The sequence below is a fragment of the Rhinichthys klamathensis genome, unplaced genomic scaffold, assembly GCF_029890125.1.
Source record: "Rhinichthys klamathensis goyatoka isolate OS25496 unplaced genomic scaffold, OSU_Roscu_1.1 h1tg000323l_1, whole genome shotgun sequence".
NCBI classification, from domain to species: domain Eukaryota; kingdom Metazoa; phylum Chordata; class Actinopteri; order Cypriniformes; family Leuciscidae; genus Rhinichthys; species Rhinichthys klamathensis.
This window is the reverse complement of record NW_026606839.1, coordinates 2,062,734-2,088,222: the sequence shown is the minus strand read 5'-3', so window position 1 is coordinate 2,088,222 and position 25,489 is coordinate 2,062,734. Positions and strand designations below refer to the sequence as shown.

Genomic DNA, 25,489 nt, shown 5'->3' with positions numbered 1-25,489 from the left:
TGCTAAAGCTAAAGTGCAATTATAGGAAGAGTTCTGATTTATTATGTGCAATATTAAAAAAAATTGAGTGACCACCTCTACCACTCTTGAAGTATTTGGCAAATGTAAGACAGTGACTTGTAATAAAATAATAATAATAAGTGAATTGCACCATGCATGGAATCACTTAATTGCATATTATCAATCATTTGCATTCTCAATTACATTCACTCTTACAGATTTGATTCAAGATTTTAAAATTATAATACGGCAGATCTCCCATGTTTGATATGACAACAACGAATTACATCCTAAACAATTAGTTGACATTAAAAAAACAACAATAGCAATTATAAACAACAGGTTGATGATTCATAGCTTCTGATCCCAGAGCCGGTCCAGTTTATGAACAACATGGTTCTATGAGAGGAATTGCTCCAGATCTATGTAACGATTGGGTCTCCATACGCACAGTTGTGCTCAATGGCGAGATTGTACCAATTGCCTTTCCCTCCTTTATATGCACTGGTGACGATCCTGGCCCAGCCTGACTCTCCCTAAGAGAGATCACACACACACGACAAGCCCAGTTTAACCACAGACATACGTACTGAACGTTCAGGACAAGGTTTATTACATTCATGAAGCAGTTTCTCCTCACAGTATGTGATCCACCGATGAAAGAAAGTGGAAATGCACCATATGAGGGTGAGTAATTGATGACATCATTTTAATTTTTCAGAGAATACATTTTTTGATTGCTCTTTTCTTTAATCCACAGTGTGGTAAAGCTGAACAGGAGTGTGTTTCCCGTACAACGCCGTAACTCGATGCTTCACTACTATAGTACGATGCATCGTTGGAGAAATCAACTAGCTAGTCACGACTGTTTCCCGAAACCATATTGTCGCAAAGTGGTCGTTCAACCACGTTGGTTTATGACGTCACGCACGTGGTGGAGTAATAACTTATTTTAATGAAACTGTTTGAGATCAAATTAATGCTAGATGTTTTGATATATATTACAGACATGGCATCTGAGGAATATTTCTCAGTTATTTTGCTTTATTTCCAGATTCAATCATAGACGTTCACACATGCACACTCTTCAAAAACTGTGCTTTAAATATCTTGACAAACTCAAAGACGTAAATGACATTTGTATGTGTTCTGAATAAAAGACACCGGTTGTACTGAATGTAAGCTTGCTTATTTTGCTCAAGATAAGGATTTATTAAGTCCGCATGTCATGCAAACTAGAAACTATACTTCTAACCACAGGTCGAGAGTGGTTTCGGGAAACACTGACTTGTTGAACTATGCTGATAACTATGCCGATGCTTTCGGGAAACACACCCCAGGTCAAAGCCCTGTAATCTACTAACCCAGAAGTCGCCCCAGGAGTTTCTGACGACCCAGTATTCGGTCCCCTCCTCCGTGACGCCCCAGCCCGCCACTGAGATGATGTGATTTGGTATAGAGAGGATGTGAAACTCAGCAAAAACCCCTCCATCATACGCCTCCAGGCCTTTAGTGGCCATTATTGCACAGCTACAACACAGAGAAATAGAGAAACCCTTTCAATTCAACTGCAAAGTTCATTCGTATTGACAAAATCGAACTTTCTAAGTCGAACTTACCATTATCTAATAAAATTGACATAATAACTATCTTTGAACCAGACTGTTCCTGTCCTTATAACTAGTGGATCCTGTTCTAATGAACTTCCTTTCACTCTATCGACATCATATTATATATACCGTCATTTATGTGACCAGCGTTTTGATTAATAATGACCTTATGTTTTCAAAGGGAAGCGGTCTTCTCTTGTTTAGGGTCAAATATACACTGCCCGGCCAAAGAAAAGTTGCTGTTTAGATTTAAAATATATTAAGAAGATACTTAAGAGTCTATGATTGGATCATTATTATTATGATTCTATCATGTTAGGAAAACACATCATGATCATATTCCAGGATGACAATGTCAAGATTCATCAGACTCAGATTGTGAAAGAATGGTTGAGGAGAGCATGAATAATCATTTCCACACATGTGCTGAAGGAGACTATACATCGTCAATACAAGATATTGACCTAAAATGAATGCACTTCATGATGGAAATAAATTTCCATCAAGAGGTGCATACATTTGTGGTCAAGATCTTGTATTTTTTTTGGCTGGGCAACGTACTTAGCTGAAGAGTATGGAAGCTTGTTTCCGCCACTGAATAAAAAAAATAATAATAATAATTGCGACTTTTTATCTCACAATTGCGAGATATGAAGTCAGAATTGTGAGAAATAAAGTCGCAATTGCGAGATATAAAGTCGCAATTCTGAGAAATAAAGTTGCAATTGCGTGATATAAAGTCGCAATTCTGAGAAATAAAGTCGCAATTGCAAGATATAAAGTCGCAATTCTGAGAAATAGTCGCAATTGCGAGATATAAAGTCGCAATTCTGAGAAATAAAGTCACAATTACGTGATATAAAGTCGCAATTACGGTATGAGAAATAAAGTCGCAATTGCGAGATATAAAGTCGCAATTATGAGAAATAAAGTCGCAATTGCGAGATATAAAAGTCGCAATTCTGAGAAATAAAGTCGCAATTGGGAGAAAAAAAGACAGAATTGAGACTTTTTATCTCACAATTCTGACTTTTTTCCTCACAATTGCGAGTTTACATTTCGCAATTCTGACTTTATAACATAATTGCGAGTTTATATCTCGAAATTCTGACATCTTTTGCGAGTTATCAGGCCAATTCTAAGGAAAAAAATTACTAACTTTTTTACCCTCAGAATAGTTTATATCTCACAATTCTGACTTTACAACATGCATTTTTGACTTTATATCATGCATTTCTGACTTTATATCTCACAATTCTGACTTTATAACACGCAATTGCGACTTTATTTCACGCAATTCTGACTTTATATCAATCAATTCTGACTTTATATCTCGTAATTGTGAGAATAAAGTCAGAATTGCGAGAAAAAAAGTCAGAATTGTGAAATAAAAAGTCGCAATTACCTTTTTTATTTTTCATTATGTGGCGGAAACAAGCTTCCATAGAAGAGAGAGAATCACCCGGAATTCAAACTTAAAAACATAACCCTAAACATACTATAAAACAAAAGGTCTAAATGTTCTAAAATCTGATAGCCATGTTCAAAACTCTTGAAATAGCTGCCAGTTTAATTCTATATTAATGCAACTGTAAACAGCTGAATACTTTTATCTTTTCCATCATATTTCTTTTGCTGCTGTACGCTTTATGCACAGCTTCACTACTTCCTGAACTTTAGCCAGCTCCTTTGTTTCCTGTCTGCCATTATTAGACAAACTGATTAATCCAGGTGTGCCTGATTATTGTTACTGAGGCCAGGCACACCTGGATTAATCAGTTTGTCCAATAATGGCAGACAGGAAACAAAGGAGCTGGCTAAAGTTCAGGAAGCAGTGCAGCTGTGCATAAAGCCAGTTGAGGCCCGACAGGGTGGCCATTTGTGTCTCACTGCTTAAATTCATATCAAAATGAAAATTAGGGGGGGGAAAACTTGCCTTATTGGCCCATTTTTGTAGATCTCAGCCTTCATGCGGTCTCGTCCTGAGACCTCTCCGTAGTCTCCGACTTTCCACACGGTGTAGTTTTTAATTATGGAGCAAGAACCGAAGAACGAGCATGTGCCACACTGATTAAACGAGTCGCATTCTGCAAAACAAAAGTCAGAGTAGAGGAATAAGACGTATATAATATTTAAATCCACCACACCTTGCAATGCACAGTATCACAGTATATACAAGAGTAATTAGTGCATGATAAATGCAATTAAATTGCAACCTGATCAAAAGTTTGAATGCAAGTTGCATCAATATTACATTTGCATCTAAATGTTGTAATGGTTTGGTTCGAGTTTGGTGTCTTACTTTGATTCCGAGCTTGATAATTATTGCAGGTCTCATCAGGAATGCCCCGCTCATTTGCATATGCATAAACGCCCATATGATCTCCTCCATGGCAGGACCCGGCCCCACCACAGTCGATCACGTTCTGCACAGACAGGTACGCAGAAGGCCACGCCCCTTTCCTCTTGATGTTTATGCGATCTGAATTTGGATGAAAGCACAAGGCGTGTGTTTTTCTCTGGTGTTCCTCATTCCTGTACTCTGCTGTAGTGTTCTCACCTGCGAGTGCACTGGTGGAGCCCATGGCCCAGCATGAGCCGCAGTACTGAGGGATGTGTTGGTTGCGTGTGACGCTTACATAGTTTTTGCCATCAATGTTGCGCCAGTCCCAGGAGGCAGGGAGATCAGAGACGTTTACATACTCATGAGGCCGGGGATACGTCCTAAAACATGCATGAAATATTACTATTATTACATCATCAGTGTCACATCAGTTCAATAAATGACATTGCAGTTCCTTATACCCTTACAAAACGTAATGTGACGGTGGTACTGTGATTGTATCAGACTGAAATACAATATCAGAATACTCTGATTTATACTATGTTGAATGCATATTAGAATGATTTCTGAAGGATCATGTGACACTGAAGACTGGAATAATGATGCTGAAAATACAGCGTTGCATCACTGAAATAAATTATATTAAAGTATATTAAAATAGGAAAACATTCTAAATTGTAATAATATTAAAAAAAAATCTGTATTTTTGATCAAATAAATAAGCTTTGATGAGCAGAAGAGAATTCTTTAAAAAACATAAAAAATTGTAATGTTTCCAAACTCTGACCGGTACTGTATATATATATATATATATATATATATATATATATATACCGTAGTCTAGTCAAGTCAAGTCACCTTTATTTATATAGAGCTTTTTACAATACAGATTGTTTAATTTGTGCTAATAACCAAGATTGAATTAGTGCTGTCAAATTGATTAATCACACCTAACATAAAAGTTTGTAAATATGTGTATACATATATTCACACACGTATATATATATATATATATACGTGTGTGTGAATATGTATACATATTTACAATTTTTTATGTTAGATATGATTCATCGATTTGACAGCACTAATTAAATCTCTTTTTTTATCGAAAATAAGGTAGTTTATGCTTAAAACAATAATAAAACTTCTTGTTTAAAGCAAAAACTCAATTTTAATTTTTCAGTAAGCCACTCATTTTCAAGTCATTTTGCTTCTCAAGTAAATGTATTTTGGTTTAAGATTGTTTAGATATTTGTGCTGGAAAACAAGACAAAACTATTAAGTAAGAAAATAGTTTTCTTTTTTTGCAGTGTGATTACTTATATATATATTTTTACATGCAGAATAATGGTATTGCCATGTTAGGCTACATGTAACTAACATGTTATTGCCATGGTGGTATCTACCCAAATACCATTGTGGTATCACTATGGTACATGTCCAAAAACATAGTATTACCATGGTATATGTCCTAAAGTAGACTACAGGATATTGCCATCGCACTAAAATGGCCATAGTTTTGTAAGTGGTGTGTGTATAGGTTTCTTAGTGCAAGTACAACATGGATACAAACGAGAAATATTTCCATACTTTCTGAACGATGGTCTGTGATCCTTCATTGGTTTGTAACATGAATCTGATAGTTGCTGAACTTCAGTGAATCCTGTCGCGTGCACGAACAGCTCGAGCAGAAATGAAAACCATAACACACCAGACGCCATGATGAATGTTTACATCTGAGTTTGACACTTCGGGAAGAGCGAAAACTAGACTTTTACCGCCCTCTACAGAACCGGAGAGAAAGTCCTCAGGTTTAAACAGTTCTATAAAAAAAAATCACACTTAAATCTTAATTATTACATAAGAAGTCATTATTATGACGTAAAGAGTTTAAATTCTGACATACTAAGTCATAATTATGGCATACAATTCAATTCAAAGGGGCTTTATTGGCATGAAAGTTTTTGAAACAATGTTGCCAAAGCATATACAAAATATACAAATAAAATATATAACATATATATTATATATAAACATTTAACACAATGTTGGATATATTTGTGTGTGTGTGTGTGTCGGTCACTCGCTGTCCCTCAGGTTGTGGCATGTCTGTACATATTGGGCAGCAAGATAAGTTCGGTCTCCTTCTCCCAGGAGAAAGTTTAATTTAGAAATTTCATTCAGGTCTTTAAAATTTGGGATTATATAGTTAAATTTGTTAAAGTAAAGGTTCCTTGTGTCTTTGAACGCTTCACATTGTAGGAGAAAGTGCATCTCTGTCTCAACCTCACCTGTCAAACAGTGATCACACGTTCTGTTTTCTTTTGGTTGCCATGATTTTTTGTGTCTTCCTGTTTCAATTGCCAATTTGTGATCACTGAGCCTGTACCTGGTGAGGATCTGTCTCTGCTTTCTATCTCTGACAGTAGAGAGATATTCTGCTAATTTATAGTCTCTTTTTAGGGTCAGATAACATTCTAGTCTACTTTTGTTTGTTTTCTAGTCTACAGTTTGTCTCAGTACCAGTTGACATAGGGGACTCTTTTCTGGGCTCAGCTCCTGGGTTCGGAGGGCCTTGGAGTGAAGTGTGTCTTGGGGGCTGGATTTCAGGTGGTTAAAAAAGTTGAGTGTTCTCTTTTGGATGTTGATTATCAGTGGGTATCTGCCTAATTCTGCTCTGCATGCATTTGTTGGTGTGTTTCTGTGTACATGTAGGATGTGTCTGCAAAATTCAGCATGAAGAGATTCTGTTGGGTGTTTGTCCCAACGGGTGTAGCTCTGATGACTGAGTGAACCCCATATTTCACTACCGTACAGCGCAATGGGCTGGATGACACTGTCAAATATTTTAAGCCAGATTTTAATTGGAATTTGGAAGTTATAGAATTTTCTTTTAATTGCATGTATAGCTCTTCGAGCTTTTTCTTTTTGTGCATTCACTGCCATGTTGAAACTCCCTGATGCTGATATGGTTATACCAAGGTAGGTATAGCTCATGCTTTGAATTGATGTTTGTTCTCCTGACATCTTGGGCGTTTTTGGAAGATCATGATATTTGTTTTCTTCATATTTACAGCCAGAGCCCAGTTCTGACAGTATTTTTCTACTATGTCTAGCTGTTGCTGTAGTCCTTGTTTAGTAGGAGACAGTAGAACGAGATGGTCAGCATAAAACAGGGACTTCACCTCTCTATCTAGAAGGGAGAGGCCAGGAGCAGCACATTGATCTAACTCAACAGCAAGCTCGTTGATGTATATATTAAATAACGTTGGACTTAAATTGCAACCCTGCCGAAAGTCTCTTCTCTGGGTGAAGAAATCAGTTTGTTTGTTGCCAATTTTAACAGCACACATATTTTCTAAATACATAGATTTAACTAGATCATACATTTTGCCCCCTATACCACACTGTAGAAGTCTGTAAAAGAGACCTTCATGCCAGATAGAATCAAAAGCTTTTCTGAAATCTATGAAACAAGAGAATATTTTACCATTTTTAGTTTGGTGTACATGTTTATTAATTAATGTGTGTATATATGATCAGTGGTGCGGTGTTTTGGGAGGAAACCAATCTGACTTTTACTTAAGATGGAGTGTTCCTCAATGAAATCTAGCATTCTTTTGTTTAGGATGCTACAGAATAGTTTGCCTAGACAGCTGCTGACAGAGATGCCACGGTAGTTATTAGGGTCTGATTTGTCCCCACTCCTATGAATGGGGGAAATGAGCCCTTTGCACCAGATGTCAGGAAAACATCCCGACTGTAGAACGATATTGAACAGCTTTAACACTGCAGCCTGCATCTCTGGGGTGCTGCATTTGAGCATCTCGTTTCTAATGCTGTCTGGACCACAAGCTTTCCTCGGCTGGAGAGATTTTGTCTGTGTGATCAATTCTTCCCAAGTAATTGGAGAATCAAGAGGGTTTTGGTTGTCTTTAATTGTTTGTTCTAATGTTTGGAGTTTTTCTTTTATAAAATTTTGTTCTGGTCTAATTAGTTTAATTGGTATGTCTTTGTAAAGGTTTTCAAAATGTGTTTTCCAGACATCACCATTTTGAATGGGTAGTGCTTGTTGTAGTTTTGTGTTGAACTTGTTCCACATATTCCAGAATTGATTTTGATTAATGGCGTTTTCAATATCTTCAAGTTTCATGTGGGTATAATTTTGTTTTTTGTTCCTAATTGTACATTTGTATTTTTTTAAAATGTCATTGTATCTAATGCGTAAGGCCGGGTTGTTTGGTTGGCGGTGTTTTTCATTTGCTATATTTCTAAGGTCCTTTCTGATGGTCTTGCATTCTTTATCAAACCATTCTATATTATATATATATATATATATATATATATATATATATATATACAGTATATATATTCTATATTAAACCATTCTATGCATACTAGGTCATAATTATGAGATTTAACATAAAATTATGAGAGGCTATTGGCCAAAATCGAAATGGACTAATTTAATTGACTTTTGAATTAAATGTTTCAATGTATACATTGGTTGTGGAAGTCGTTTGACCATAAAATGTTCGTGCATTCAGTCCAAATGCATCGATGATACGATGTCCTACGTGCATATTTCCAGACATCACAAGTCATCAGCATGTTTCATGCTATGCAGAGTTAGACAGACATAAAAATAAAAAATAAAGTTAGACGTCTGTCACCGAGCACCGCAACCGAAACAGCGGCCAACTTTTTTACAGTTCCTCCTGAACCAAAACATCCAGCTTATGCAGCGTTCACGTGACGCCATGCTACTGTAATTTGGAAGAGGTGGGAACCGCGATGTTATACTCGGAGTGGTTCGTGATTCGAAATGCGTTTCAAATCAACGCTGAAATGAAACGCAGTTTTTAAAGCTGTCTATATTCATTTGTATTGTGTTATGCTTTGAGACATGAGGTAGTTTAACGCCGTCTCTTGTGATGCTTTTGTTTGCTCGATGCTGTGAGCCTTCATGTGTTTTGAAGGCGTCTTGACATTTAAAGCATACCAAGTCATTTTTATGAGATATAAATTCTAAATTATGACATCACTAAGTCATTAAAAGTGACCTTCTATTTTGATGTAGTGTATCAATTTCGACGTAATTTCAGCGAATTGAAAAGAAGGTAAAAGGTGGTTTCAGTGGCGGTTCTAGAGGGGGGGCCAGGGGGGCCCGTGCCCCTGTGACAAAAAGCTTGGCCCCCCTTGTGGCCCCCCTAAATGTGGAGTTTGAAATAATTTTTACAAAACTGTTTTTTGCTATCGTTGTATGCGTATTATTTTTTATTTTTCTATCTTTGTGGATTTGCATTTTCACGTGACAATTCGCATCACATTCGCGGGAATCGCGGCAGAATAACGCCTGTCTCCTGCACGCGAGAGAGGAGAGAAGAAGAAAGTTGGTAAATGTCAGTTCAGTTGTAAGTTCATTCTTTATGTGCGTATGGGGTGTGCGATGTGTATTGTCTATTATGATATTGTAATCGTTGTTTTAACTATGTAGCCTACGAGGCACTTTGAGCTGACATAGCATTTGTCTATCGTCCTTTCACTGCTGTGTGCAGTTCATAGGCTATGTCCCCAAATTAGTTTTTGTCTTATATTTATATCATATTATGTTCTTATATTAGAATATCACATCAGCAAGAGTGCCGTTTTCCCGTGCACAATTGCAACTGTGATATTTATGTTATACAACAGTTAAATTAACAATAAGTTAACATTGGGAGTTACTTTTTAGACACAATATTGTTTGTTTTCCCTTTATTTCGCCGACTAGAATTTCATAATGAAACCGTAGCAGAGTCTCAATGCAACACAGCGATGATTTATTGACTGAAATCCGCGTTTTGAACGAATCACTTGTTCTTTCCCGAATAAATCAGCCGTTTGAACAAATCGTTTGAATGAATGAATCCCTCTTACAGGGACTTGCCGCCGCCTACTGGCGGTTTTAGTTTCATATTTAAAGTATCCTTTAATTAAAACGTTAAAATTAGAAATAATTTCATATTTAAATATTGATTTTAAAAAAATCTCATAGCTTTATTTATGCAATTGTAAATGGAGTGTAAATATATTAATGCCACTTCTGTGTCACCTCTGCACTGCAAAGATGGATTTTGATTGAATTAATTAATTTGACTGGTAACAGTGGTACTGTATAATTATTGCATAATTAAGTATTATTGTATAAATAAGTATAATTACTGTATAATTTGAACGTTAGTATTTGACATAAAAGGTGATGCATAACTCTAAATAAGTTTAGAAAAAATGTCCATATATAGGTGAAAATGCCCCTGGAAATCAATTTAAGGTGGCAAATATTGCCCCTTAATTAAAAAAATGTATTTCTGTCACTGCTGTGACAGAAATAACCCTAACCCTAACCCTAACCCTGACCACTGCATAGAATATGAAAAATATTAATATCTTCGTGAGTCAGCTGTCAACAACAGGCCTAAACCAGCCATGGCACCAGCACAAAAACACAATCAGTAAAATATTATCTAATTATTAACAAAATGTTGAAAATATTGAAATATATTTTTGTCAATATTGCACAGCCCTAATGTACGGTATTAATTTTGATTTCTTTAGGTCTTAAAAAGCCTTAAATTTGACTTTAAAAAGTGTGCAGGAACCCTGTAAACGGTTAGACATATCAAGTCAGTTATTTTCAGTAAATGAATTAATAAGCTTCTTGGTCCCCATTGCTTTTGCTCTATAGTTCTCAAAATGAAGAGAAAGAAGGACATCATGTCTATTACAGTTACTGTGACTAATACTGAATATGTAATGCAAATGTAAAAATATAATGGAAATGCAAATACATTGTTGAATGATTATAAACACGGTATTTTGCCTGTTAATGCCTGCAGGAGTCCAGAAAATGATATGACAACAATAAGGTCTAAATGTAACTGGCCCCTCTAACAGTACAACTGGCCCCAGCTTGGCCCCCCCAGTTGAAATGGGCTAGAACCGCCACTGGGTGGTTTAATTGATGGTTAGATTAATTAATGTGTAGTTATATTTCGTTCTGTTTTATTACAGAGATCCAACTACAAAAAGTAGTCCTTCATCTTTCTAAACTAACAGCTGTGGTCTGTAAGTGTACCGATCGTATTTTACAGTAGCCTACAGTATTACTAAAAGTGAAATTGAAAGCAGCAAATCGGTCTAAAAAAAACAAAAAGATCATGAGTACATTTGTCATTTGAAGTGTTTAAACGTGTTTTTAGATGTGTCAGACAGATACATGATGTTCATTCTGATTTAATTTAGACAATTTGAGGATGGGGTGATTGTATTCAAATGCAGCTTTTTTATTGTAGGCCTATATCCACCCTTTGTGCTTTAACTAAATTTTGAAGTAGCCTGTTCAGGTGTAGTGCTTCGTCCTCAGCAGCAGGTGGTGCTAAAATACTTTGAATGAATGAATGAATGAATGAATGAATGAATGAATGAATGAGGCATTTATATAGCGCTTTCATATGTACTACTGTACACCCAAAGCGCTTTACAATCATATCAGGGGGTCTCTCCTCAACCAGCACATGTACTTTGAAATACATTCTTAGTATTCATAGTTTTCAGTCACATGACTGACGCGGAGGGCAACACAGATCTGCAGCACAGGCCTATCAATTTACTGTGTTTCAAGATGCGAATATTTAGATGACCTCTTAAAAGAAGAAATACACAAATGCATGTGAACAAAATGCCAATTTCCATATACTGTACAGCACCTGCTGCAGTATTTTACTAAAAACAGGGGAACATTAACGTGAAAAACACTTAAAGTGCCTCAATGTACTAAAACAGTGATATTAAAAGTTCAACACACACCTTATTGATAAAACGAGCAGTTGAGCCAAGAATATGAATGCAACACCCTGAATGGTTAAGCGTTTTCTTTATAATGGTTTTCTATGGAAAGACGCTTATATTCTGGGTTCATCTGCTCGACTATGCATCATCAATATATTATCATTGTCTTACTACATTAGTGCTCAGAACAAACCTAGTAAAAATGATGAAGGAACGCCTTGTTTTGTCCTCCAGATGGGTGTTTCTATAAGTGTGTGTCGTCACGTGAAAACTCAAGGATTTAGTATATGTTGTATCTTAGCGACTAACTAGGTGTAATTTTGGGGTAAGTTCACATCTGTTTAGTTGTTTCAGTAAAACTGTAGTCTGAAAATACAGAACTAAACGTATTAAAAAAGGCTTGGAAAGAGTATAGGGAAAAGGCTTTTTAAAGAGGCCCAAATAATCTGCCAAAACATGTTTGTGAGGATTGAGGTTATAATCAGATACTCCAACGCATTCTCAACGCATTCTCATCCCAAGGCGTCATATACTGACGCTTTTGCCAAAGCGTCTACATCCGACGCACATGGCACCCTTTAGCGTCAATATAACACGCTTCGGTTGTGGGTAGGTTTAGGTCTGGGGTAGTGTTAGGGTTAGACCACTAGGAGGCGCCATATATCTGCGTCTCATATTGACGCTAAAGGGTGCCATGTGCGTTGGATATAGACGGCGTCAGTATATGACGCCTTGGGATGAGAACGGGTTGGATACTCAATATACAGCAGGCTTTCAGAAGTGAAAATGTTCAACTTTGTGTCGTGTTTGACGACACAATCTCTTTCTTAAGAGATTAAAAATTTAGAGTGAAGGTTTGGGTTTGTCTACTATAATTGTATGTCTGGCGTTTAAGAAGACTAGAAGTCAATGACAAGTTCATCATGGCGTCTGTTTGGAGTTGGCAGGAAGTTTCTTGATCTAACTTTTATGTAATGAAATTATCATCAGTATACTCATAACTGTGGGAAGTTGTTTAATGATCAGTGTTTGTCGACTCAGCAGAGTGTGTGGACTCAGATTGCCGTGTGATTCAATTTGACATGGTCCTGTTGCTTCCACCTGCAGTTCATGTTCAATTAGCTCTTAAACTCATGTATATCTCCTGACTCTATCAAAGAGAGCAGTTTCTCCTCATGTCAGAGATGATGTGTGCTTTCAGAGGAAACAGAAGACGATACAGCCTCCATTAAGATCAGCGAGACTCCTGTGGTCAGAGTGAAACGGTATGTTCTCAAAGCCAGACTAACATAGCTTACTTTATTCTTTGCAGTATGCAGCTTGTGTACCATCTGAAATTGCATAATTGCAACTAATTGCAACTATATAGTACACTGTAAAAAAAAATCCCGTTGTTTTTATGGAAAAAACTGGCAGCTGTGGTTACCAGAACTTTACCGTCAAAAATACGGTATCAACGTTTTTGGTTTTACAGACTTAACTTAAAATTTACAGTAATAAACCGTAATTCATTATCTGATATAATGATAATTTACCAACCTATTTAAGTATTAATATCTGTTTTGTACCATTGTAATACACTGACAACCACCAATCACAGCAATGATGAGAGTCACATGATCAATCAAAGCTCATCACAAGCAAACTTTCACATTATATAGAAGCTGCACACTGTTATTCGCACAAACATTAAACACCATCATGGTAACACACATGACATTTTAAAAATGCAATAAACATTAATTTAACAACATTAAATGTAACATAAAACCCTAATGTACATAACTGATTAGAAAAGAACTAAGAAGAAACATTGTTATTTCAACAAAAATAAATCAAATGTGAAGTGTCACAAAGGGAATTGTGGGAATGTTAATTTACGTTTTTTCACTGTAAATTATACAATGAGTTGTTCTTTTCACTTTCAAAAACTGTAAATTTAATGGTATTTTACAGTAAAATTACATTAAATGTACCGTTAGATCTATCACAGTTATTTACCGTATATAGTAAGGAAACTTTCTGTTAACCAATTAACAGTTTTGCACTGTAGCATTTTTACACTGTAGTCTTTTACCGTTAAAATCACAATAATTTTTTACAGTGTAGGCGAAAAACAGTATGTGACAAAAGACGTATGTCATATGAGTAAAAAGAGCCCCGATTACCTAATTTTTACGGCAAGATTCTGAAGTGTGCATATGATGGACGCTTTACTATCCCATAAGGCCACGGGAGAGGATTAATGAATGGCAGTGAACCATATAGTGGGTATCCATATAAATAATTTTAAATTTAACAAGACAGTAGTGCTTGAATGGTAAGATAATGTCAAAATTATAGGTTAATAAAAGTTAAAAGTAAGAATAACTGAAATTTACAGTGAACATTAATTAGTCAAAAAAATGCATGCACTTTTACACTTAAATATTATATTATTAATTTAGTTAGTTAGTACAATTATGAGTCCCAGAAACCCACATTCCATTTTCGTCATGTGTTCTTTTATTTTAGTACCTATATTATTATTGTGCACTGCTCATCATGATATGTTTACATTCAAAGCTGTTGATATGATATTGATATTTTGATCATTTTCACAAAACTTTCATGGCCCTCTGAACATTTTGTTGTATGAATATTTGAACATAAAATATATCAAGAGAAAGAACAGAGTCTCTGCTTTTAAACAACAACAAGAAATAATGCATGAAGATAGAATAAATTACTTTATTTGTTTGTTTAACCAACACTTGAATGTGTGTAAGTTTAATAAAAAAGCAACATTTTTATCAAAAAGCTGAGAAAATTCAGATTCAGAACGATGATTAAAAGATCGAGGCTGAAATCACATTCTCTCTTGAGTAGGTACTTATTTTTAATTAAAAAGTATGAATGTAATCTGGATGCACTACATTGTCCATGTTGTTATTATCATGTGAATTCAGACATAATTATTTTGCCACACACTGTTTTCGCCTACTATAGATATAGTAGTATGAGATTTCGAGCGCAGCCCGAGTCCATCAAAGCTCCCTGTTCCTGGATCGACATTTCAGTCAGCAACGTTAGGCAGTTTTGATTAATATGCTGTTTAATGTTTGATGATCGTGTTATTTTACATGCAATGTAAAATATGGAGAGAAAAAATTCTCAGCTTTTTGCAAAAAAAATTGCTTTTTTATTAAACTTAAACACATTCAAGTGTTGATAAACAAACAAATAAACAAATTTATTCTAGCTTCATGCATTATTTTTTGTTGTTGTTTGATATATTCAGTTGAAATCCCATAATGCATGAAATGTTCTGCATGAATTCCTGGGAACCAAGCCTGAACGTACAGTCATGTAATTCCATGTGTATAGATTTTTCTCAATGCATTATCTAATGTCTGTTTGTGTATATTAATCTCTTTCTTATTCACAGTAACAGTATCTTCCAGAAAAGGACATATGTCTGCCTTCCGTTTGATGGACAAACTTTGAAGCTTAAAAGCCTCAGTCTGCTAATTCTAATTGGCTAAAGAGCGTTTAATAATGCAGAGCTTTAAGGGTAGATGGTCACTCGTGGTTAAGAGGTTATCAATGTTTTAGGGCTCTAATGAGGATGATGAGGATGCTCTGAAGAAAGTGATACCTGGAACACCAGGCCTAATGTAAGGCTGTGCAGACTGCAGTTCATGATTGGCTGATCATATGGACACACAGAGCCATGGTCAGTCCATTATTAATATTCCATATATCCATTATTTTTTACTAGCTCGTTTTCTTTTACATGAAGTGTGTACAACTTGCCGCCATGATATAATAATGTCGTTGCTAAAGTGTTCAGATTATTATAGTTTTTTATTAATCATATTTTGAATTATTTTTTATGGTAACACTTTTTTATTAAGGTCTCATGTGTTAACATTCATGCATTAACTAACATGAGCTAACAATGAATAACATATTTTTACGGCATTTATTAACCAATTAAACCATTAATACAACTTTTGATCTTATAAATGTATTAGTAAATGTTTAGATTAACTAAGATTAATAAATGCTGTAGAAGTATTGTTTTTTTGTTAGTTCAAAGCAGTTAACTTATCTTAAATGAAACCTTATTGTAACCGTCCAATCATTTGTTGTATGTTTTTTGTCAATTTTTTATCGCATTTTGTCATTTAAAAATATATTTCAGGTTTAGTCATTTTTATTTCAATGACTAGTTTAAGTAATGGTAACTAATTTTATTTCAGTTAACATTTATTTTATTTCAGGTAACTATAATAACACTGTTTCTAGTGTAATTTTGTGTTTTTGTAATTTTTATTACATTTTGCCATAACGTCTGTTAGTACATCAAGTTAAACTTGATTCATGCGAATGTGTTAAGCTTATATAAGTGGCTCTTAATGGATGTCATAAGTCTGAAGCTGTGCACGTGGATCTATGCCAGTCACAAATCCTTTAGATTATTATAAATTCCTGTGACTGTATAAGTTTGTTTATGGTCGATGCCGAACAAAAGTGCAACATCACATGACGGCGTTTATGATCCGAACATCAATCAGGAGACAGGTTTTCTTTTTGATGGACAATCAAGCAAACGTTTGCTGAGCATTAAACGAGATCAGTGTAATTAATCACGTTTATGTTTATGCATAATTGAAATGTCAGTGGATTATGGAGATGATCTGCACTCGTGTATTTGGCTGGAAGTGCATCAGAAAAGACGTTTCTTTTAGTTTAACTCATCCTCTTTGATGAATTATGGATATGAGGCCAATGTTTCCTGACATCTGTCCGTCATGGAGTCTCCACCTTTAAAGAACAATCGTAAAAACTATAGATATTGATCAATAGCTTCCTTTCTGGGTATCGATTAGCTGCGAGCCACTTAGACGTTTGACAAGCATATCTCCTCCTTCAATGTTGTGAAATCCTCTGAAGATCTTAGAAATGCTGATATGTATTCCTTAATGAACCTATAAATCCCATCATAACACTTTAGACTAACTTGAATATCCTTAACAGACATTAGTTGTTATACATCTGGTGTTTAGCATATCATTACTTAAATTGTTTTTGGAAATTTCATGAAGCTTTTGATGCACATTCTTTGGGGTTAATACACAATTAATACTTTTATTCAGCAGGGATGCATTCAATTGATCAAAAAGTGACAGTAATAATGTTACATAAGATTCTATTACATATAAATGCTTTTCGTTCTTCAATGAATCCTGAGAAAAATGTATCAATGTTTCACAAAAATATATGAAGGAGCATATGAACTGTTTTCAACATTGATAATAATCATAAATGTTTCTTGAGCAGCAAATCATCATATTAGAGTGATTTCTGAAGGATCATGTGACACTGAAGACTGGAGTAATGATGCTGGAAATTCAGCTTTGATCACAGGAATAAATTACACTTTACTATATATTCACATAGAAAACAGTTCTTTGAAATAGTAATAATATTTCACAATATAATACTGTATTTTTGATCAAATATATGCAACCGTGGTGAGTATAAAATATTTTTTTTCCAAAAACATTTAAACTGTACCGACCCCAAACAAATATTTTGAACAAATATTCATAATTGATTTTTGAATATACACAAATAAATGGTCCAAGTGGGACCAAATGAGTTCAACACCCTGAAGAAACCTTTGTTTTACTATGCACTCTCAGAAAAAAAGGTACAAAAGCTGTCACTGGGACAGTAGGCCTCCCTTCAAAAGGGTTCTAATATGTATCATTTATGTACTAATAATGTACACTTTTGGTACCAATATTTACCTTTGAGGGACTAATATGCACTCTTTAGGTGTACCTTTTGAAAAGATACCACCACAGTGACAACTTTTGTACCTTTTTTTTCTGAGAGTGTGTTGTAGTATTTTAAAGAAGCCCAAAACACGAAGAACCTGTAATAAAAACCCATGAAAATACATTTCCAAAGAACTATTCTGCAACACAAGAATTGTAAGCAGCCAAAAGATGTTCTTGATAAAAAAAACTATTTAGAAATGACATTTAGAAATGCACATATAACTGTTAAACACTGTTTATCACCGACTTTTATCATAAAACAGACAATAATACTTTTACAAGTAAGCACTTTTATATTTGCCAACACAAGATTATGATTCGCTCTGAATTAAAAAGTGACTTAAAGGGTTAGTTCACCCGAAAAAATGAAAACACAACAGAACCGGAAGACAATACAATGCTGAATAAAGTCCTAGTTTTTGTTATTTTTGGACCGAAATGTATTTTCGATGCTTCAACACACTCTAACTAACCCACTGATGTCACATGGACTACTTTGATGATGTCTTTATTTCCTTTCTGGACAAGGACAGTATACCGTACATACATTTTCAATGGAGGGACAGAAAGCTCTCGGACTAAATCTAAAATATCTTAAACTGTGTCCTGAAGATGAACGGAGGTCTGACGGGCTTGGAACGACACGAGGGCGAGTCATTAATGACATGATTTTCATTTTTGGGTGAACTAACCCTTTAATAGTTTGTGTTTGTTGATTGTTCACTGTAAGGATGTGTGGAGTTTGACGTGCCGAACATGACGAAGGCTGGAGTTCTTGAACAAACAGTCCAGGAGCGTCCCACAGAAAACACTGCAGAACGTCGCCTTGCTTCAACATGAAGGTACTGCTGCTTTAAATACTTGGGCCTAATATTTCATCTCTAAATGTTCATCTGTGAGTATATGTAAAGGCTAATAAATGTGTATGCAGACCACTAAGTATATGGATTATAGACATTATTCTATTATTAGCTGCTTATGAGAGCAAAGAATTAAACATCCAGGAAGTTTGATCCGGTGTAAGTGCTTTGTGTTAAAATTTTGATGCCATCCTGAGGCTGAGAGTTGATGTCCAGTTTTTAAAGAGCGTAAGAGTCCTGCTCTCAGATCTCCTATATTCAACACCATTAATGAACAAACACACTGTCAGGCAAATGGATTATTGACGCCTCACAGCATTAGATCACACACACACACACACACTGACTGCCAGCGCAGGAGAACAGCAGGGGTGTGTGGCACAGCTTTATACTCAGTGTTTGGGAATGTTACTTTAAAAGTAAAGAACTACAGATGTGTTACTACCTAAAAAAGTAACTAATTGCATTACCAGTTACTTTTTATGGAAAGTAATTTGTTCGTTACTTTTGCGTTTTTTTTTTTTTTTTGAACTTTTTATTTATATTTTTTCACAGAACATAAAAAAGGAACATTATCTGAGACAAGTGATAAAATAACAAGAGTAATACAGAGAAAAATTATAATAATAAATACAAATATTCTGTATATATACACTCACCTAAAGGATTATTAGGAACACATACTAATACTGTGTTTGACCCCCTTTCGCCTTCAGAACTGCCTTAATTCTACGTGGCATTGATTCAACAAGGTGCTGAAAGCATTCTTTAGAAATGTTGGCCCATATTGGGATAGCATCTTGCAGTTGATGGAGATCTGTGGGATGCACATCCAGGGCACGAAGCTCCCGTTCCAACACATCCCAAAGATGCTCTATTGGGTTGAGATCTGGTGACTGTGGAGGCCATTTTAGTACAGTGAACTCATTGTCATGTTCAAGATGTCACGGCCGGCTCGCAAGCCGCAACAAAGAAGGAGACAACACGTTGGATAATGCTCAAAAAGAATAACATTTATTTAAGTAAGAATAATTAAATGAGATGAGACGCAAAACAACAATCGGATCCAAGACACAAACGGCACGAGAATGGTGAGAGCGCGCCCCGTCACAGCTGAAGGGAACTGCTTTATTTGCCGGCATCAGTTCCAACACAGGTGTAACTCCTTAATCAATAATGACGTCACTCACTCTAACTCCATCCTCCAAACCAAACAAAAAGAAACACACACAAACCACAAATATAACCCATACTGGGTTCATAACAAAGAAACCAATTTGAAATGATTCGAGCTTTGTGACATGGTGCATTATCCTGCTGGAAGTAGCCATCAGAGGATGGGTACATGGTGGCCATAAAGGGATGGAAATGGTCAGAAACAATGCTCATGTAGGCCGTGGCATTTAAACGATGCCCAATTGGCACTAAGGGGCCTAAAGTGTGCCAAGAAAACATCCCCCACACCATTACACCACCACCACCAGCCTGCACAGTGGTAACAAGGCATGATGGATCCATGTTCTCATTCTGTTTACGCCAAATTCTGACTCTACCATCTGAATGTCTCAACAGAAATCGAGACTCATCAGACCAGGCAACATTTTTCCAGTCTTCAACTGTCCAATTTTAGTGAGCTCTTGCAAATTGTAGCCTCTTTTTCCTATTTGTAGTGGAGATGAGTGGTACCCGGTGGGGTCTTCTGCTGTTGTAGCCCATCCGCCTCAAGGTTGTGCGTGTTGTGGCTTCACAAATGCTTTGCTGCATACCTCGGTTGTAACGAGTGGTTATTTCAGTCAAAGTTGCTCTTCTATCAGCTTGAATCAGTCGGCCCATTCTCCTCTGACCTCTAGCATCAACAAGGCATTTTCGCCCACAGGACTGCCGCATACTGGATGTTTTCCCTTTTCACACCATTCTTTGTAAACCCTAGAAATGGTTGTGCGTGAAAATCCCAGTAACTGAGCAGATTGTGAAATACTCAGACCGGCCCGTCTGGCACCAACAACCATGCCATGCTCAAAATGGCTTAAATCACCTTTCTTTCCCATTCTGACATTCAGTTTGGAGTTCAGGAGATTGTCTTGACCAGGACCACACCCCTAAATGCATTGAAGCAACTGCCATGTGTTTGGTTGATTAGATAATTGCATTAATGAGAAATTGAACAGGTGTTCCTAATAATCCTTTAGGTGAGTGTATATATATATATTGCTGCACCTAATATGAATGTTCACATCTCAACAAACATGATGCACTAATATACCGCCATATAATGAGGATATAAAATATATAATGTATATATACACTACCGTTCAAAAATTTGGGGTCGGTACGATTTTAAATACTTTTAAAAGAATTCTCTTCTGCTAACCGTGGCTGCGCTTATTTGATTAAAAATACAACAAAAATCAGTTATAGTATTAAATATTATTCCAGTGTAAATCAGCTGTTTTCTGTGTGAATATATAGTAAAGTGTAATTTATTCCTGTGATCAAAGCTGGATTTTCAGCATCACCAGTGTCAGTGTCTTCAGTGTCAAATGATCCTTCACAAATCAGTATAATATGAGGATTTGATGCTCAAGAAACATTTATTATTATTATCAATGTTGAAACAGTTGTTGGTCTGTCAGTTGTACAGTTTTTTTTTTTTTTTGGATTCTTTGATGAATAGGAAGTTCAAAAGACTTTTGTAACATTATAAATGTCTTTACTGTCACTTTCGATCAAATTAATTATTCCTTGATAAATAAAAGTATTGATTTCTTTCCTCCAAAAAATTAAAATAAAATTCTCACTGACCCCAAACTTTTGAACGGTAGTGTATATCAATTTTTTTTTTATAGATTTAAATATTCTTTAACCATGTGGCACCTCTGATTAAAAAGGTCAGTTTTCAATTGTAATGATGCAGTCATTTTTTCCATCATATAAATCTGTTTTAGTCTCTGTTTCCATTGGTGATTTCACAGACTTCCAATTAGCAGTAATGTTTTTTTTTTTGGCAATTAGTAATAATACACGTAAAATATATCTTTGGTCAGCATTGAAAACATCAACTGATATAACACCCAGTAAGAAAAACCTTTTGCGTTATTTTTTGCCTCATCTGGGCTAGGCTTGCTTGCTTTTTAATTACAAGAAAAGTTTTGTTTTTGGCAAATGCAAAGTGGGAAAGCCTCAGGTTGAAGGAAGATTGACATGTACAGTCGAGGGCGCAGCTTAAACTCACCTTTCAGCTGCTGTTATTCTGATGTACTGAAGAATATGAAGAAACACTTGGACTGCATCTGAAATCACACACTTCCCGACCATACTGTAGGCGAAAAACAGTAGAAGCATGTCCGAATTCACACACTGATGAACATGATTTTGTGGTGAAGTAAATACTACAAAAAAACAAACAATGTCATTTACATGAAGAAGTTAGTTCAGGCAAGAACTAAAAAAACTATTTTAGTACTCGATTCAAGCGTGTAGAAATGAAAGCGTAAATATCAACGTTGTAAAATTTCTCAACTTTTCTGATCCTGGTGATGCTTCCCATCATGCACTGGGCCTTGAGTAATTAATGAGGTTGATTTTTCGCTGGTTTCCAGCTGTATTTACACTTTTATCATGTCTTTTGTTGTTAGGATTAGTAAATTGCCATTTTGTGACATTTGGAGTTCATTTTCTATCCAAACACAAAACCGATCCATCAAATGTTATTGTGTATTGTCTAAGTATTGAGGTCTCTGCGTTCACATGATCACACGTAACTTCTGATGTGTGTATTAATTACTCACAGTAAGAGTAAGTCCCCGGAATGAACTACTAATTCGTGTGATACGGTGGACGCTTTACTATCCCATGAGGCCACAGGAGAGGATTTGTGAATGGCAGTGTAGTGACAGTGGTAGATCACATGATAATGACATCATTGCAGAGTTCATCCGGATTATATTCATACCACACACATTCATTCAGGAAAGAAATTGAGCTTTATATTGATTCACTCCGATTTTCTATGAAGCAAAAAGCAATTAAAACATTGAAAACTTGTAATTGCTTTAATATCTTCATATAAATTAGCAATAGCCCCCTAGTGTGAAAGTCTTTGTTATATCTATGTTGTATGTCAATGATGTATACACAAGTGTTTGTACAAATTTTGTTGATAATAAAAAAAAAAAAATTCATACCACACACATTCATACTAGAACATACTTTTTTAGGGGTTGTGAAGTATTACTTATTCAATATAAGTATCTACTGGAGAGTATGTGATTTCGGGCGCAGAAGCAATACACATATTTTAAAAAAAGACTCAAATGTGATGTTTAACTTAAATTATAATATTTACTGCAGGTTTGTGTAATATTATCAGTTTGCATTTCACTGTTTTTATTCATTTTGAGGAATACTGAATGTGTTTTTGTGCAAGTGAGATGTATCTAGACCTACAATACCCATCATGTTCACACACACACACACACACACACACACTACACAACGCCTCTGCATTTACGCTCTGTTCCCTCAACACACGGGCAGGAGAACTGTCAGTCAATACACAGGGAAGCAAAGTAACGTGTGTTACTTATTTGAAAAAGTAACTCAGATATTTTGTTGTAAATTTAAAAGTAGTGTGTTACTTTTCTATTTACTTAAAGTAATTGTATTACGTAGCTTGTGTAATGCATTTCCCCAACACTGTTAATAGTGGTGGAATATACAAAAACTAGAGGCAAAAAGAAAGATGCATTAATATTTTTTGGTTAAAAAAATATTTAACCAAATATTAAATATTAATATTGCTTAAAACACAACAGAGATGGTTAGAACAGTGTTAAAAGACTAGAGGAAGCAGTCAACAGAAAAGATCAAATGTTTTTTTTAAAGTAACCTTGACTGATTTTTATTATCGATACAATTAATTTATGAATAATTTTAGCAAATGTTTTATGATGGTTCTTACTTTTTCTTTCACAGTGGCCTTTTTAAAAGCATTTAAATGTTCAAAAGTGAGACTTCAGTTGCACAATCTGAAATGTTTCTTCTTCATTTTGTCATAATTTGTTTTCATTTGTTCAAAATCATCAAATGTTCTGCTTCTTTGCAGTTTTAAAAGGTAAATTGTACTCTCAGACTTTTTGGGCATTTTTTTTAAGGTAAGTGGCACAAAATATATTATTTTTTTGAAGGATTTTTCAGAAAGTCTCTTCTGCTCACCAATGCTGCATTTATTTGAGCAAAAATACAGTAATATTGTGAAATATTATTTTCGTACTATACTGTAAAATACCTGTTTTCTATTTAAATATATTTTTAAAATGTATATTTATTCCTGATGGCAAAACCGTGGACTTTTTTTCTCTCAGAATTGCACGTTTATTTCATCATTCGGACTGTATATCTCGCAGTTGCACTGAGGAAACTCAAAGGAATCCTCAATTCTGAGGAAGAAAAGTCATAATTGTGAGAGAAAAGTTGCAAATACCAAGTTTCCGTACAAAGCTGAATTTTCCTCCAGTCTTCAGTATCACGTGAATGTACGGTCGAAGGTTTTTTCAATACTCAGGGGCACAAGCATGGAAGAAGTTGCCTCAGATATAAATGTCAAATATGGTTGGTTTTAGTGTGAAAGTTAAAAGTTGGCTATTAGATAAGTTGTTTTAGTGATTCATTTGTATTAATTGGATGTATATTTTGGAAATGTGTGTTCTTATAGTAGTGTTGTAAGTATAATGGTATGCAGTGCCAATGAGTGAAGTTGTGCTTTACATCAAGAACCACAATGGAAATAAGTTTTGTTTAAACTTTATTGTGTTATCCTTGACAAATGAGTGCATTTTGCACTATTATTTTGTCTAATAAATCAAATCAAATCAAAATGATCCTTCAGAAATCATTCTAATATCCTGATTTGCTGCTCAAGATCAATATTTATTATTATTATTATCAATGTTGAAAACAGTTGTGGCACTTCATATTTTTGTGGAAACCATGATACGTTGTTTTCAGGATTCTTTGAGAAAAGAACAGGATTTCTTTTAAATTGATTCTTTTGCAACATTATACATATTGTACTGTATTTTTGATCAGTTGAATGCATAATTTGCTTAAATATACGTGGAACACTGCTCAGTCAATCAAAGTTTAGGACTGAAGTATAAAATAAATTAAACCTTTTGATCCTAAAGTTCATATTTTTTTTCCTTCTGTCTTTTCCTTTTATTTAACTTTTTTAACCATGTGAAATTATGAATATGGAAAAACAAGAGGAAACCAACAAAGTATTAATAACTGATTATGTTGTAGTCAATGTATACTTTTTCCTGTGAGCTTTATGTTTTTTTGCATAGTAAAATAAAACCGCTGTAGTTTACCCTTTTTTTTTTTTTGGCCAAATTACTTTGACAGATAACCAAGTTTAGTGTTTTGTGCTTCCTTCATATTTAAAATAAATAAATAAATAAATAAAATAAAAAACTATTTTGATGGTTCAATTGACCTTGTGAGGTCATTAAAAACAAATATTCCCCCTAGACATCACTTTTGGCCACTTCTATATATATATATATGCTATCAATCCATATTTTCGACAGGCTCGTGTTATTTCCTAGCGGCCTTAGTCAGCTAAAAAAGAGAGCATGACCGTGATAAAATCTGTTCTAGAAGCCCCGTTGTAATGATGATGAGTTCCTAGTAAAACAGCAATCAAATGGAGCGTCCCTCAGGGGCCACAGGACCCTCCTCCCGCGGGCTCTCATTGGACCCGCGCTGGATCGCTTCTGATCGGGCGTGTGTGTTTGACCGGAACGCCTGTGGCTTTCAGAGCAACTGTGGAGCTGAAGTGAGGAAGTCCTCCTGTAAACCGTCAATATGAGCGCGTAAAACTCACTCCGGGGACAGTTTATTTCCTCTTTAAGAACTCGAATCAGTTTTTGCACTAGTGCCTCAGGATACGAAGTGATTTTTTTTTTTTTTTTTTGGGACACATTTTCTCAGGATACACGCGTTTTCCGGACG

The 25,489-nt window shown here is 35.3% G+C and overlaps 1 protein-coding gene across 1 annotated transcript; it reads right to left on the bottom strand.

Moving 5' to 3' along the window:
- Window positions 1-73: 73 nt before the first annotated feature.
- On the bottom strand, window positions 74-5,698 carry LOC130105614 (cathepsin Z). The gene is made up of 6 exons (XM_056271684.1): window positions 5,545-5,698; window positions 4,171-4,334; window positions 3,913-4,092; window positions 3,547-3,697; window positions 1,365-1,530; window positions 74-536 (listed from the first exon to the last, which is right to left on the bottom strand). Exons 1-6 carry the CDS (start codon window positions 5,673-5,675, stop codon window positions 423-425), a joined length of 906 nt encoding a protein of 301 aa, XP_056127659.1. The 5' UTR covers window positions 5,676-5,698; the 3' UTR covers window positions 74-422.
- Window positions 5,699-25,489: the final 19,791 nt, after the last annotated feature.

Coding starts and splice junctions, on each gene's coding strand:
- LOC130105614 (XM_056271684.1), bottom strand. CDS start 5,675: ATGGCGTCTGGTGTGTTATGGTTTTCATTTCTGCTCGAGCTGTTCGTG. Junction 3,698..3,912: donor TTATCAAGCTCGGAATCAAA/GTAAGACACCAA, acceptor TTTGTTTTGCAG/AATGCGACTCGTTTAATCAG. Junction 1,531..3,546: donor TACAAAAATGGGCCAATAAG/GCAAGTTTTCCC, acceptor TCTGTGTTGTAG/CTGTGCAATAATGGCCACTA.